The sequence below is a fragment of the Mytilus trossulus genome, chromosome 9, assembly GCF_036588685.1.
Source record: "Mytilus trossulus isolate FHL-02 chromosome 9, PNRI_Mtr1.1.1.hap1, whole genome shotgun sequence".
Classification (NCBI taxonomy): domain Eukaryota; kingdom Metazoa; phylum Mollusca; class Bivalvia; order Mytilida; family Mytilidae; genus Mytilus; species Mytilus trossulus.
In genome coordinates, this window is record NC_086381.1 from 33,629,677 (window position 1) to 33,646,562 (window position 16,886).

A 16,886-nucleotide genomic window follows, 5' to 3' on the forward strand; every position below is an offset into this window, starting at 1 on the left:
ATAAAGTTGAATTACTTGAATTTTACACAGGAGTTAAATGAAAACTTAGACAAAAATAAAGAATGTTTTAAAGCATTAATGTTTTAACTGATCTTTCAAACTAGAACATAGGCGGATCCAGCTCCCCCTTTTTTTGTGGAAAAAATTTGGTTGATAATAAAGGGAATCATTGAAGCATGACTGGAGCGGGCCCCCTCTTAGGTCAGTCAGCGGGCTCCCCCTTAGGAAAAGTTCTGGATCCGCCACTGTAGAACTTAATCCAGAGGAAAGTTAAAACATTGCTTTAACTGTACCTTATTAAAATTGAACATGTTGAATATGTATATATCCAATTTAAGTTAATTAAAGCTGTAATCCATGATCACAAATTGAATGCTATGTTTACAATTGTTGAAAGCCATGTGCTTTTTTTGCGGGGAAAATGCGGACCCCCTTAACAGGAATCAGTTAAATTTCATTGTAACATTTATTTATAGACAGTAAAAATAATTTTGGCAATCATTTTGACTAACTGCTAAGATTTAATTATTCATGAAAAATTTTCTTAGGGTGAAACTGTATATACCTTAATTATCTACATCTGCCACAGTATTTTCTATCCAATATACAAGGAACATAAGCTACAAATTGGTCATTGTACTTTCAAATTATATACATTTTACAGACTTAAGAGTTTTGGGTGAAAGTAACGTATATCATGTATATTCATCATTTAACACCATTTAAATGCATTTAAATAAGTTGGTACGAGTTAGCAATGGTACGAGTTTACAATGGTACGTACGTACAGGATAACTATAATTCGATAAAAACACAATAAGTACATGGCTCATGCACTTGTAACGGGGATTGGCTATTCTTTAAGTTGAGTGACTATTCAGATTGTTACATTTTGCATGTGCAGTTGAATTAGTTTAGAGAATAATACTATCCAGCTGTACCAGGGTTACCGGCCAAAAATGCTTGAGACTCGCGCATGTTCATGCTTTTTTTGCAACAGTATTCTTGGATCTATTTCTTTCCTCTTTGATCTTTTGAATTTTGGCCAAATCTCATGCATTTGTTTAATGAAAGTTTGGCAGAACTGCTATACATGTGTCAATGAAAACTATGGCAATCGTATCCCTCAGAGCATTCTGCTCTTTGATTAATCAACAGCATTGTCCTATATTAGTTATAATTAAAGTTGAATTCTTTGATTCGCTGTTTTACGTCATGCCCGCTAACAAATTGAAAACTGTACCTATACGCCTTATTTTTAATCCAGATTTTTAGTAGTTGTATAGTTGTCTTAGAAAGTCTTACTGATTAAAATACTGCAATAGGTAACAATTTGACAATTTAGTAGTGTCAACCCTGTGATTATGACCCGTGTAGATAGGATATTAATCCTGAATACACCGTTTGGTGGTGCGCCGGTCAGATGCGGAATGTACAGATAAGGTAATAGGTAACAGGTGAATATACTATTGGTATCGGTATCGGACTCGACCCGAAACTTCTTAATTATTGACAATATTAATTACGTGGAAAACAAAAGGACCTGGAGTGGTGTAATTTTTAATCTACACCTTTGTACTATATAAGTTATATATAAAGTTGAATTCTGTGATTCGTCGTTTTTACGTGATGACGGCTGACAAATTGGACCTCGTAATTTAAGTATTATAAATGTAATACAATTTAAGATGTCTGTCAACAACAGTCTAACAACTGAAAAATTAAAGCTTAGGAGATATAAACTCTAATAATAACTATGATAGCAGGTGCTAAAAAAAAAGTAACCATTAGAAATTGACAAGTTTGTTCTGTTCAATACAATAAACTGCTACATGTATTTTGTTAATTTTTATTATGCCCCACCTAAGATAGTAGAGGGACATTATGTTTTCTGGTTTGTGCATCCGTTAGTTTGTCCCTTCCTTCGTCCGTTCGTCCTTCTGTCCCCCTTCATGTTAAAGATTTTGGTCACGGTAGTTTTTGAAGTTGAAGTCCAATCAACTAGAAATTTAGTACGCATTGTTATTGTGCCCTTTGCTATGATCTTTCTAATTTTAATGCCAAATTAGAGTTTTGACCCCAATTTCACAGTTCACTAAACATAGAAAATGATGTGAGTGGGGCATCCTTGTACTATGGACACATTCTTGTTGTTTTTTGTGTTGCTGTCATCTCATTGATGTAGCACTCCACATTAACAAATACAATGTTTTTAAAAGCTTCATAAATATATTTAGCATAGGAAATTTGTGCTTTGGATATATGTACAGTTATTTTTGTCCTTTTTTAGATGATAAAAGTGTGGTGATTAAATGTGACTTAAGAGAGAGAATACTTAACCCAGCACAGCTTCCTTTCTATGGAAATTTTGTAAGTAAATATCAGGTAGACTAGTTGTTGAAAAGTTGTACATTTTACCATCAGTTCTTATATGTGTTTTATTTTTCGTATGTCAATTGTTAAGGATACCTCATGGTAGTGCAAGATGACAATTTTTTTAATGAAGTTTTATTTGTATTGGTAAGAAGTACTTTGTACTGGTAAAAAATACTTCAAAGTTACAAAACAGTAATTTGTTTGTATGTTTATTGTTTTATTTTAGACTGTCCATCCTGACTCTGCCACAATGAAGACATTTCCATCCACCAGTAAAGCACTAGGAATGTCTATCCCTATCTACAAGATCAAAATACTTGGACTTCTGTCTTCACAAGATTTGTGTGATTCTATTGTATATGGAATGGTTAGTAAAATTAAATGACAATATAATAAATGTTAATGGGCATTGCCAAAAATCAAATATATATGATATGATTAAACAGCATAGATGTTGGTAATCAAAGACTTCAAAAATGGGCATTATACTTTACAGTATATGATTTTGAAATCAGAAAATATGGTATGGTTTCCAATGCAATGAGACAACTTGCCACCAAAGAACCAAATGATGTAGTAGTTAACAACTATAGGTCACCCTACTTCAACAATGAACAAAAGTTAATCTTCATAGAAACTATAAAAGGCTTCTATTACTGTAAATTCAGAAATTATTGAGAGGTTTTTATTATTGCGAATAATGCGACAGAGTTGTAAACGCAATAATTAAAACTCACATTTTGTAATATTTTAACTGAATAAAGCATGACTTTTCCCCAAATCATTAAAATTAAAATCGTATTCAAGTTGAAATTGACAAAATCGCAATAATAAATGCACGCGATAATTTCTGAATTTATAGTAAATGACAAATGGAAACCAATTAAAATGAGAAAACTAATGGCTTGATTTATGTACAAAACAATGAACAAAAAAATGATATCAGATAACAAACCACAACCATGGAATTGCAGGCTCCTAAATTTGGACAGGTACAAACAGAATCTTTTACCTCGTGGGACACCCTTGGTATAAAAGTTGAAATAAAAGTTATACGTTCACAAGGGGCTTTAGAGAATCACAAAATTTAACTAAACAGATTTGGGAAAAAATTTGGTTGCTTATATAGGGAATCACTGAATCGTGACTGGAGCCTGCCCCCTCTTAGGCAGTTAGTGGGCCCCTACTTATGAAAATTTCTGGATCCGCCAGTGCTAAATTAGATGTTCAAAAAATTCAAAAGAAACTGGCAACCAAATATTGGTCATTTGTAAAATAAAAAAAAAAAATTAACAAAACACTACAACTGCCATTGTGTTATAGCCCTGAATGTTCTTGCATTTATGTGTACTGTATTCCTGTCATGTAATGGTGTCATTTTAGTGTTGCATTTAACATTGCCATAAAAGTGTAAGGTTTTGCAAAAACAAGTTCAACCCACCATTTTTTCTTAAAATGTCCTGTGCCAAGTCAGGAAAATTGCAATTGTTTTCTTATAGTTCTTTCTGTGTGAGTTGCATTGTCGTTGTTTTTTTGTTGTTGTTGCATTTTAGTGTTTCTGTTGTTTCATTGTTTTCTTCTCATATTTGATGTGTTTTCCTCAAGTTTAGTTTGTAACCTGGATTTGTTTTCTCTCAATCAATTTACGACTTTGGAACATGGATATGCTACTGTTGCCTTTATTCATAGGCTCAAGAACATCATGTATGTTAAAGTAGCTGGGTAACAATCTATTGAGTATTCAACCCTCCTCCTAACCTGGGATTGTATATATATAGTAATTAATGGCATCTACATTTACAATAATGTGCGAAAAGAGATATTCAACCTTGTTTGTATATTTTAATTAATTCTAAAGGCAATTTCAAGTGTCTTGAGTTATATTTAGATTTCTAAAAAGTTGAAATTCAAAAGCTTATTAGAAAATCCCATAAAAATATAATTTAATCATTTTTTTGTTGTTTTATAGATCTATTATTATGCTTGCCACGAACCTAACATGTCTATTTTTGCAGCCAATGATAGCTTTAGCCACAAACTGTTGGAAAATAGATTGGGATGATCTGGAGAAAAATCAACAGCTATTTAAAGCATTATGCTATAAGCTGGTTGAAAAAGTAAGATTAAGTTAAAAAGGCTACTTAATTTTTCCCCATTCTATAAAAAAATGCATTATGGTAAAATCTGGTAGAAATAGTAAGATTTAGTTTAAAAAGGCTTCATTATTTTCTCTTTTCTGATTGTATAAAATACCCATTAAGTTTTAACTTGTAGAAAAAGTTAGATGCTGCATTATTTTCTTTCCTTATTCAGAGTCATTGTATAGAAAATGCATATTAATGTTATATTATAAGCTGGTAATTAAGTAAGATAGCTGTAAAAAAAGTTTACAGGGACATTTTCTTTTGTCTCCTTGATTGTATATAAAATAATGCATTATGTTATAACTGGTATTAAAAGAAAGATTTAGTTTGCAAGGCCACATTATTTTACTTTTCTTATTATATGTAAAAATGAATGGCTCATTATGTTATAAGTGGTAGTAAAAGTAAGATTTAAATTCCAAGGCCGCATTATTTTATTTTCCTTATTGTTTACAAAAGATAATGTTATAAGAATTAGTTAATTAGGTTACAATATATACTATCCTCCTACACATTAAATATCTTAATATACAATGATACATCTTAAGTATTAAATTGGAGTAGAGTAATGATTGTGTTCACTTTTAGCTCACCTGGCCCAAAGGGCCAAGTGAGCTTTTCTCATCACTTGGTGTCCATCGTCCATTGTCCGTCGTCGTTGTCCGTCGTCGGCGTCTGTTGTCGTTGTCCGTCGTCATTAGCTTTTACAAAAATCTTCTCCTCTAAAACTATGGAGTCAAATTTAACGAAACTTGGCCACAATCTTCATTAGGGTATTTTGTTTAAAAAATGTGTGGCGTGACCCTGCCAACCAACCAAGATGGCCGCCATGGCTAAAAATAGAACATAGGGGTAAAATGCAGTTTTTGACTTATAACTCAAAAAACAAAGCATTTAGAGCAAATCTGACATGGGGGTAAATTTGTTAATCAGGTCAATATCTATCTGCCCTGAAATTTTCAGATGAATCAGACAACTGTTGTTGGGTTGCTGCCCTTGAATTGCTAATTTTAAGGAAATTTTGCTGTTTTTGGTTATTATCTTGAATATTATTATAGATAGAGATAAACTGTAAACAGCAATAATGTTCAGCAAAGTAAGATTTACAGATAAGTCACATGACAGAAATGGTCAGTTGACCCCTTTAGGAGTTATTGCCCTTTATAGTCAATTTTAACCATATTTTGTAAATTTTAGTAATCTTTACAAAAATCTTCTCCTCTAAAACTACTTAGCCAAATTAAACCAAACTTGGCCACAATCATCATTGGAGTATTTAGTTTAAAAAGTGTGTCGCGTGACCCTGCCAACCAACCAAGATGGCTGTCACGGCTAAAAATAGAACATAGGGGTAAAATGCAGTTTTTGGCTTATAACTCAAAAACCAAAGCATTTAGAGCAAATCTGATTGAGATTTCATTGTTGATCAGGTCAAAATCTATGTGCCCTGAAATTTTCAGATTGTTCAGACAACCTGTGGTTAGGTTGCTGCCCCTGAATTGGTAATTTTAAGGAAATCTTGCTGTTTTTTTTATTATTTTGAATATTATTATAGATAGAGATAAACTGTAAATAGCAATAATGTGCAGCAAAGTAAGACCTTAAAATAAGTCAACATGACCAAAATGGTCAATTGACCCCCTAAGGAGTTATTGTCCTTTGTAGTCAATTTTTAACAATCTTCAGAAAATTTGTAAATTTTTACTAACATTTTCCACAGAAACTACTGAGCCAAGTTTATTATAGAAAGAGATAATTGTCACTGTATAAGCAGCAAGAATGTTTTGTAAAGTAAGATGTACAAACACATCACCAAAACACAATTTTTTCATGAATCCATCTGCGTCCTTTGTTTAATATTCACATATAGACCAAGGTGAGCAACACAGGCTCTTTAGAGCCTCTAGTTCATTCAGATTGTTGAACAAAGAACAAAAATGAAAATATCAGAAATTATATGGTCACAGGGGGCTTAATTTTTTTTTACCAAATACATCTAAAATATAAGTAAAAATTCATAAGAAACAACTGGCAATACATTTGTATTGATCAATTACATAAAATTAAAAACAAATATTATTATTGTAAAACATATACTAAGAAACAATTGGAATAGTCGCAATGTTGCAATCTTTCTTTCTTTATGGTTAGGATCAAGTGTTGATAGGAGAATTAGAAAATCCTGTACCAAACAGATCACGTTCAGACCAGGAAGTAAAACCCAATGGAAGCTTTGTTTTCTTGCCTGCTCCTAATGGCACACTGTTGGTTAAATCTATTGCTGTACAGGAGTTGTTACTTCCATGTCAGACAGGGACATCCCTAGATGGTGCCACAGAAGAATCTTTAGAACTTATAAGTTCGTCCTTACATCAGGTTTGTTTTTATAATGTATATGGTCTGCTAACCTCATCTGTCAGACAGGGACATCACTAGATGGTGCCACAGAAGAATCTTTAGATCTAATAATTTCGTCCTTACATCAGGTTTGTCATAATAAACTTCCATGTCAGACAGGGACATCACTAGATGGTGCCACAGAAGAATCTTTAGAACTTATTAGTTCGTCCTTACATCAGGTTTGTCATAATATACTTCCATGTCAGACAGGGACATCACTAGATGGTGCCACAGAAGAATCTTTAGAACTTATAAGTTCGTCCTTACATCAGGTTTGTCATAATATACTGCCATGTCAGACGGACATCCCTAGATGGTGCCACAGAAGAATCTTTAGAACTTATAAGTTCATTCTTACATCAGGTTTGTTTTTATAATGTATATGGTCTGCTAACCTCATCTGTCAGACAGGTCATCCCCAGATGGTACCACAGAAGAATCTTTAGAAAGTATTAGTTCGTCCTTACATCAGGTTTGTCATAATATACTTCCATGTCAGACGGACATCCCTAGATGGTGCCACAGAAGAATCTTTAGAACTTATAAGTTCATTCTTACATCAGGTTTGTTTTTATAATGTATATGGTCCGCTTACCTCATCTGTCAGACAGGTCATCCCCAGATGGTACCACAGAAGAATCTTTAGAAAGTATTAGTTCGTCCTTACATCAGGTTTGTCATAATATACTTCCATGTCAGACAGGGACATCACTAGATGGTGCCACAGAAGAATCCTTAGAACTTATAAGTTCGTTCTTACATCAGGTTTGACATACTTTACTTCCATGTCAGACAGGGACATCACTAGATGGTGCCACAGAAGAATCCTTAGAACTTATAAGTTCGTCCTTACATCAGGGTTGTCAGAATTTACAAAATCTCATATGAAAAAGGTTGTCAGGTTATGTCAGATTTCTATGGTCTCAGTCCTCCTTGTAAGTCTTTTATTAAATACACATTTGATAAATTTAGATTTTACTAAGAAACTATGGTTCTAAATCCTTTGGGCAAAGTGGATTTTAATGGACTAAATTTAACAATTTTTTTCAGTTCAATTTGGTAAAAAATCTCTAAATGTTTGAAGGCCCTTGTACATCTATGACTTTCAAATGCTAACACTAGAGCATTCCTGATGAAGATAAATGTAGAAAAGCACTTTCAAAATGACTTTGGATGTATGAAATTTTTATAAAGCGCTTTTTTCATTTCCAACTTAATAGATTCACCTTCATTTCCAGATTTCATCCATGACATTATGCCTTAGACTTTTAAGTTATATACCATGTGTGATATCATTGCAGTATTATATCTGTTGTAATATTGATAAGTTGTTAACATTTCTTATTGCATTTTTCCCAAGAAAATATTCTGCTGCTTCTACTTAATTTCAAGGTTTCTCATGATTAAATAATGTAAGTCACTGATACAACTCTTCAGCTTATACCTAAATAAAGATCACTTGTTCACTGATTGTTTTTAAAACCAAATAAAGAAAATAGAGACTTAAACACAATAATGCATAATGTGATAAGAAAACAGTATTTTTAGCTTTTTATGTAGGCCAAGCTTAAAATACAATACAGTGATGCTATTTCAAAATACAATATACATTAACAGGTCTATCACACCTTACTGTTTGATGTAATTGTAGCGGAATCGGTTTTTATATATCTAAAATTATATGTGAGATTGCTTATTTCAATTTACAATTCATTTTCATTGTTATTATTTTGCCTACATGTTCGTATCTAGGGTAAACTAAAAAGTGTAGTTGATTTTTATTGGTTAATCACTAAGGGTTCTCGGTGTTTTACATAAGATAAATGATAAAAAGCTTTTCTTTCCTTCTCGGTAGTAATCAATAGTTGTTTGGATTAAAATATATTCGAGTGCACCTTTATATACAAGTTTGTATCGAAGTACGCGGTTGGTTAAAGTTGTTATTTCTTCACCTGTAATTAGTATATAAAGTAGATATTTTATTAATTCGGCGCTTGATCGTATAAAGCCAAGGTCTGTATAAGACATAATCGACATTTGGTTTGAATAAAACCACCGTTGTTTATCTTTATTATTAAGGGCTTACGGGTGTATTATACCCCGATGTCTGAATAAGACACTGCAACTTGGTTTGAATAAAACCGATATGCTTTATTTCTTAGGGTGATTGTTCGTTGCTTTATTTGGTCCGCTTTTAGTCCATAGCGTGTTCTAGTAAGAATTTAGTAAAGAAGCTTTTATATTTTGGGGGTTTGAATTTAAGATTTAATGAGATTACGATAGAGTTTAACAGTTTATGGTATTTACGGTAAAATGCCATTTGTTTAGAAGCCGAAACTTAATATTCATTTTACATTTTTGATAAGAGCTTTTACATTATTTTACAATGTAATATTTTATGTGACTTTGATACTTTGTATTGTTATTGCAATATTATTTACATCTGTTGATATTTTGAGAGACCTTATTAAATTATATAAACTTACTTATCTCGATCTCTTCAGCCAAGGAGACTCAGGGCCCAGTGGTTCGAACCTTTACATAAGGTTAACAGACGGTTTTATACAATTTATAGTCGGAAATATCAAGTAGACTTGTGTTTCGGGAATTAATCATTTCCGAGCCATAAGACCAATTACGCTTGATTTAATATAATTGTCCGATTACAGGTGTTTCAATTTGTAGTCAACTTAGGGATATTGAGGTCAATGTCAAGTATTGATTTATCGGTGTACTTATAGGTAAAGGTGTGTTCGAAGAGTAGACACACGTATTTACGGTATTGTTGATTTAGACACACGATAAAAAGGAACTCGTCATTACAATGTAGAAATACCTATAGTTTTAGAGGCTGAGTTAACAGTAAAGCTGACTTTAACAAATAAAACACACAGATGATAAAGGAAAGATATTTTATACATAGAAAAATACTGAGGTTAAACCGTCTCCTGTTACATTTTGGCGCCCAACGTGGGGCCCTGTTGTAAAACATCCAAGGCTGAGAGATAAGGATATTGTATTTTTTTTTTTATTATTGAAACTGAAAGCTCGAACATAGAGTTTATTTAAGAATATTTATAATTTCAAAATGGCAGAAGGGGGCAAAAATATTAGTTCTGAAGATTACATACCCGTTGAAATGGCAAATAATAGAGTCATGAGTTTTATTAGTGATATTGAAAGGGATTTAGAGGATATGAGACTCAAGACATTTAAAGATTATGAGGATCATAGGGGTCTGTCTAATCCTGGTCATGGTGCAAGTCGATTTTTGATAGGTTCTAGTGAGAAGGTTGATTCTGTTGATAGGTCTGATTGTAATAAGTTAGGTTCATTTGAATTATATTCACGGGAGGGGGATAAGCATAAAAGTAGTACTCCGAATGAAAACTTGCGATCCGGCTTTAGCGTTAAAAGGGATAGCAGTCGCGATTCGAATGTTAAATTTAACTTAGAGCATGGTTACTCAACGGATTGTTCTGACTCGAATAATCCCCGTCCGCGAATAAGACAAGGGAGAAAATTCTTCAAAATAGGCGTGAAGGGTTGCATGCTTACAACCTGCCAAGTCGCGAGGAGGCGTCCCGAGATTCGGTTGGAATGTACAACCGATTATATAATCCTCCAACAACTGCTATCTCTAATATTAGGAACCCCTACACGTAGAACACGCTATGGACGTCTTGTTACATGTAATAGTCAATAATAGTGTCAACCCTTTTCAATGTATATACATGTATGTTTTATTTTAAAGGTCTCTCATTATTTTATCGTTTTTATTATAGAAGTATTAATATGTAAAACAAACAACAAAACATACACAGAAATTCTCTATCACATTCCTAAGGCATATATCTCTCGCACATTATTGCTGCGAACTGATTTCAACAACACATCATATATATATATTTTTTTTTTTTTTTTTGCGTTATTATTATTATATTTTAGTTTATACTTATATCAAAACTAGTAAAATTTCATACACTGATATATATATATACGGCATGGATCTTAGGAGCCAGTTTATAGAAATGACAGAATTTTCCATGAAACTGTATTTATGATATTTCGAATCAGTGTATCATGTGTCATGTCTATAAACGCGTGCATAATATTGATTGATACTCGCTCTGACACTGGGTCAAAGAACTCTGCTCGTCAAAGCTTTATGTTTCGATAAGGCCGAAGTGACTAAAAATCGTATTATTGCACTACACACTTTAGGTATATATTGCAAGTAGGATTGCCTTAACTAAGGTTTAAAACTATATAGATTTGATGGATTTAGGTTTAGAGAACCTCCCAAGTTTTTATAGACCTTAGGAGTTTATTAGAGGAAAGTTTTGCTTGTACACGACTAGAATCCTGGTGTTTGGTTATAGTATTGTGGGTACAGGATTTAAATCACGCGCATGATGTAGTAGAGTCGCGTCACGTCTGTTTTAATTATCAGCTTTATTATTTAAATGAACTATATTTTCAAAATCTATATTCAGAATTATTTTACCGCGTATCTATATAATAATATGTAGATTAGTATACATCCATACAAATAAAAAAAACAGAAAAAAAATAACAACACACAGATAGTTTCATTTTTTTTTGTTTTGTTTATTTCATAATTGTGTTCTTTTCTTTTGATTTATTTTTACTGATGATTGTTCGATTTTAGCAATGGAATACACGGTATCGTCAAGAGAAATGGCTAGCTTGGACATGGACACAAGAGTATTAAGACCTGGTTGTCCAATTGGTGGAATGCCTTGTCCAGTGGCATCCTGCAGTACAGGAAAACTCAATTTCAGACAGCTTGTCCGCCACTGGAAGAAATACCATGAACTAGAAAGACATGCCCATAAGTGTCCGTTATGTGGGATTACAGACACCAGACGGAATGACCTAAAGCGGCATATCAGAGTAATGCATTGGGTCACGGGTGGTAATATGGAACATCTGATGAAGTCAGTTGTCGCCGTGACTGTCGTTAACCCTCAATACAAGGAACCTGGGACTGCGGTCCTGCCCAAGTATGTCCGTCCAGGTCAGGATAGTACGGAAGACTCATTAGTAGAAGACTGCATTACTGGTGTAACCCCCGCCGATGATGAAGAAGTGGTTGAGGTAGTTGAGGAAATAGTGGAAGTCGATGAGGTATATTATGAGGCCCTCACACCTAGGGAAATGGCACAGCGACAACGGGAGGAATATGTAAGACAACATGCCATTCATTTGAATGAATTAGAAACTCCGGATGATCTTGTCGCACGTGATCAGGTGGCAACATTTGCTGATGTCGACGGGAAAACTCGTATGGTGGTTAAACCCAACTGGAACTTTAAAATGTGACTTTAATATTTTTTATATATATATGTTCAAATGTAAACATTTGCTTTTTAAGTTGGGGGGAATGTAGCGGAATCGGTTTTTATATATCTAAAATTATATGTGAGATTGCTTATTTCAATTTACAATTCATTTTCATTGTTATTATTTTGCCTACATGTTCGTATCTAGGGTAAACTAAAAAGTGTAGTTGATTTTTATTGGTTAATCACTAAGGGTTCTCGGTGTTTTACATAAGATAAATGATAAAAAGCTTTTCTTTCCTTCTCGGTAGTAATCAATAGTTGTTTGGATTAAAATATATTCGAGTGCACCTTTATATACAAGTTTGTATCGAAGTACGCGGTTGGTTAAAGTTGTTATTTCTTCACCTGTAATTAGTATATAAAGTAGATATTTTATTAATTCGGCGCTTGATCGTATAAAGCCAAGGTCTGTATAAGACATAATCGACATTTGGTTTGAATAAAACCACCGTTGTTTATCTTTATTATTAAGGGCTTACGGGTGTATTATACCCCGATGTCTGAATAAGACACTGCAACTTGGTTTGAATAAAACCGATATGCTTTATTTCTTAGGGTGATTGTTCGTTGCTTTATTTGGTCCGCTTTTAGTCCATAGCGTGTTCTAGTAAGAATTTAGTAAAGAAGCTTTTATATTTTGGGGGTTTGAATTTAAGATTTAATGAGATTACGATAGAGTTTAACAGTTTATGGTATTTACGGTAAAATGCCATTTGTTTAGAAGCCGAAACTTAATATTCATTTTACATTTTTGATAAGAGCTTTTACATTATTTTACAATGTAATATTTTATGTGACTTTGATACTTTGTATTGTTATTGCAATATTATTTACATCTGTTGATATTTTGAGAGACCTTATTAAATTATATAAACTTACTTATCTCGATCTCTTCAGCCAAGGAGACTCAGGGCCCAGTGGTTCGAACCTTTACATAAGGTTAACAGACGGTTTTATACAATTTATAGTCGGAAATATCAAGTAGACTTGTGTTTCGGGAATTAATCATTTCCGAGCCATAAGACCAATTACGCTTGATTTAATATAATTGTCCGATTACAGGTGTTTCAATTTGTAGTCAACTTAGGGATATTGAGGTCAATGTCAAGTATTGATTTATCGGTGTACTTATAGGTAAAGGTGTGTTCGAAGAGTAGACACACGTATTTACGGTATTGTTGATTTAGACACACGATAAAAAGGAACTCGTCATTACAATGTAGAAATACCTATAGTTTTAGAGGCTGAGTTAACAGTAAAGCTGACTTTAACAAATAAAACACACAGATGATAAAGGAAAGATATTTTATACATAGAAAAATACTGAGGTTAAACCGTCTCCTGTTACATAATACTGTAAACTCAAAAATAATTGCATACATTTGTTTTTTTTCAAAAATGGACAAAACTGCAACATTAGTAATTGTGATATCAGAAATATTTGCTTACATATGCATGTGAGTTCTAAAGTTATACTGGCTCATTCCCATTATTCACATTAATACAAAAAAACATTCTCTAGCAAAGTTGATTTTTGTGAGGAGGGAACATTCTCCATGTGTAGCTATTGTAGGACTTCGATGATGGCATACCATAAAGTCTCTTGCTGAATGCATTTTATATAAAGATACAGAGATGTGGTATGATTGAAAATCACACAACTATCTGCCAGAGTTCAAATAACAATGATAAAAGCAATTATAGGATGTTTTGTTGATGCAGTAAAACTTCAAATCGTAACAACACACAATAAGTTTTAAATGAACTAAACATTGAAAATAGTGTATTTTGCATTAAAATCAGGGTAAATAATGATCTTAAATAGGTCATGTTTTATGCTTGTATCACATTTTATTGTTACTAGATATTGTCCGAGTTGTCAATTCAAAAGAAAGTCCTATCATTCTAAAAGGAAATAACTCCATATAGGTATACAAGGGAAATTAAAAGACATCGTAGAGATGTTAATTATATTTTATATTGCTTTAAGCATTTATTTGGTCAATGATGTCATTGACTTGCACTTCTATGATGTCATAACAAAACCTTTATTGCTGTAAAACATAATTAAATCATCAAAGTAAGTCAATAATATGAAAATAAGCTCTGTTTACATTAAAGTCACTGCTTGTTTTAATAACAATACAGATTAGATTAATTTTGTCCCTCGAGGGTTTCCATACTAACATCACTTTCTAATGTTTCATAAACTAAAATAGTTCAAATTTATCCAATATAGTCATCTTTGTTGCCACAAATTGATGCATTTAAAAGTACAAAAGTCATATTTTTTTAAAAACCAAAACAAATTATGGTGACATGATGGTAGTGGTATATTATCATCACATGTAAACAATTGGTAGTTGTCACAGCTTTGCGTCGGATTTTCATTAGACTAATTATTGGAAAGTAGGATTTAACTCAGCTGTTTAAATGTTACAGTGGTTAGACTAAAATATCACCTTTTGGTTTTATAATTTTGTTTGAAAGTAATAGTCCAGGAAAGACCCCATTTCATATTTGATTTGCTTGAAACTGATTGACATTAACAAGGACTTTTTTAAAACTGATGAAGATTCATATTTGTCTTTATTGATTCTTTTGGAAAGGTGTTGGGCTGAAAACAGAACCAATGAAAATTGTCTGTAGCAAAATAACCAATTAGGTTCTAAAGTGGTATTAAAAACTTAACAAACAATCAATCAATTAAGGTAGCACAATACAAAGATTTTATAACTCCAACTCCCAAGTTTTAAAATGCTGTAACTTTCTTAATAATGCTTGAAAATTTATAAAAGTGGTAGTTTTAACAGATTACTCTTTTAAATTAATGCAATGTTAGTATTATGAAACAATTATGGTACCAATTATAATGTTAACTGTGTGTAAAATATTTTTCACCAAATTTCCACTTTCAAATGAAATTAGCTTCTGCATAGGTATCCCTAGAGGATTGATTTTATTATATGTTGTTTCTATGGCCATTATCTACAAAAGGGTGTCTCAGATTTCAGATAGAATGTATAGAACAAATTTTACACCTAATTAAAAATTATATTCTTTTATGTGGTTAGCTATATATAGGATGTTTATACTAATTAGATATATATGAGAGAATGGAATACCATAGCAACAATCTGAGACACCCTAATTTGAAGCCCATGATGTGTTGATTAAGATTTCGTTAAAATTTTCTGTATAGTTGAAGAGGTGATAGAGCTAAATTAATTCAAGTTAACTTACCCAGATTTTGCCACTTATTACATAATGATTGCATAATAAAAATATTGCAATCTTTTAAAAGATTAATCTTTTGTCTATCTATATATTACTCTTTTATCTATCTACATATTACTCTTTTATTATTTTCTATGCGTTCATAAGAAAGTTACAGCATTTCAAAGGTTAGTGATTGGAAGTAAAAAAATCTTTGTATTGTGCTACCTTAAATAGAACCCAGATAATACTGTTGCAAAAGTTGAATTTATAGATTGATTCAAATTAAACAAGATACAGAGTATAATCCTCAAAATAGACAAAAAAAGTTTTCTCATTTGAATTGTTTTTCATGTTTTTCATTTGTAATTTTGGGGCCTTTTCTGGCCTTTTATAGCTGACTGGCCAACTGTTAATTTCTGTTTCATTTGGTCTCTCGTGAAGAGTTGTCTCATTTAGGAGGGAGGTTGGACCCCTCTTTTTTGGGGACAATTAACGCATCTGAATTGGAACATATAGTAAAAACACCCCCACCCCACCCACCCTTTTTTGTCCTGGGTTAGTAACCCCCCTTTTTTAAATGGCTGGGTCCGCCCCTGAAATATGTCATTAAAGTATCAATTTGATTATGAGGATAAGAAACTGGGGAAGTCCAAATTACCAAGCCATTCATCAGTTTCATATCTAATACTAAAAACATATTATTTTGACTTGGACCAAATATTGTTTTTATACTGCAATTTACAACGGCTACAATGATAACCTTACAAAATGTTGCCACCAAAATAAAACTTATTTACTATCACTAAATGAACCCTTGTTTTTAATGAAAAATGACATGATATGCTCAAAATATCACTTTGTTACGATTTTTAGAATACAATGACAACAGGATACAGTATAGCTGCTGAAGGAATAATTTTATATTAACCAATAAAAGTCTGAAACCAAAAACATAAAATGCAGTTTTATGAAATGTGCATAATTTGCCATCTTGCTCTAATCTTTCCATGAATTAAGTAATAAAAGTCAATGTAATATCGCTTTTAATATTGCAAGTTAAGAATAAAATTTCTTTATTTCTATTCATTATTTTAACTTTATTAATATGTTGACAGTTGTATCATAATTGTATGTAACTTGTTTCTAGAATACTAATAAAGAGGTATTTTACATCTTCATTAAGAAGTACAGAATATTGAAGAAGTCTAAAATTCAATATTTTATTGTATACCAGCTTGATGCCTTTTATAATTCATAAATGTAACAAAATACATTTCTTTTAATCTGTGCATGTTATGAAATCACAAATTTGAAACCTGATTATGAAACTGTTTTCAAACAATTCACAGGTTATGAAATCACAAATTTGAAATCTAAT

The 16,886-nt window shown here is 32.2% G+C and overlaps 1 protein-coding gene across 1 annotated transcript in view; it reads left to right on the plus strand.

Moving 5' to 3' along the window:
* Nucleotides 1-16,886, plus strand: part of LOC134685603 (meiosis 1 arrest protein-like) — a 43,037-nt gene that overhangs the window by 23,061 nt on the left and 3,090 nt on the right. Inside the window, exons 8-11 of the mRNA XM_063545507.1 lie at nucleotides 2,291-2,370; nucleotides 2,603-2,743; nucleotides 4,392-4,493; nucleotides 6,672-6,896. Coding sequence (XP_063401577.1) covers nucleotides 2,291-2,370; nucleotides 2,603-2,743; nucleotides 4,392-4,493; nucleotides 6,672-6,896 — 548 coding nt within the window. The remainder of the gene's footprint in view (nucleotides 1-2,290; nucleotides 2,371-2,602; nucleotides 2,744-4,391; nucleotides 4,494-6,671; nucleotides 6,897-16,886) is intronic.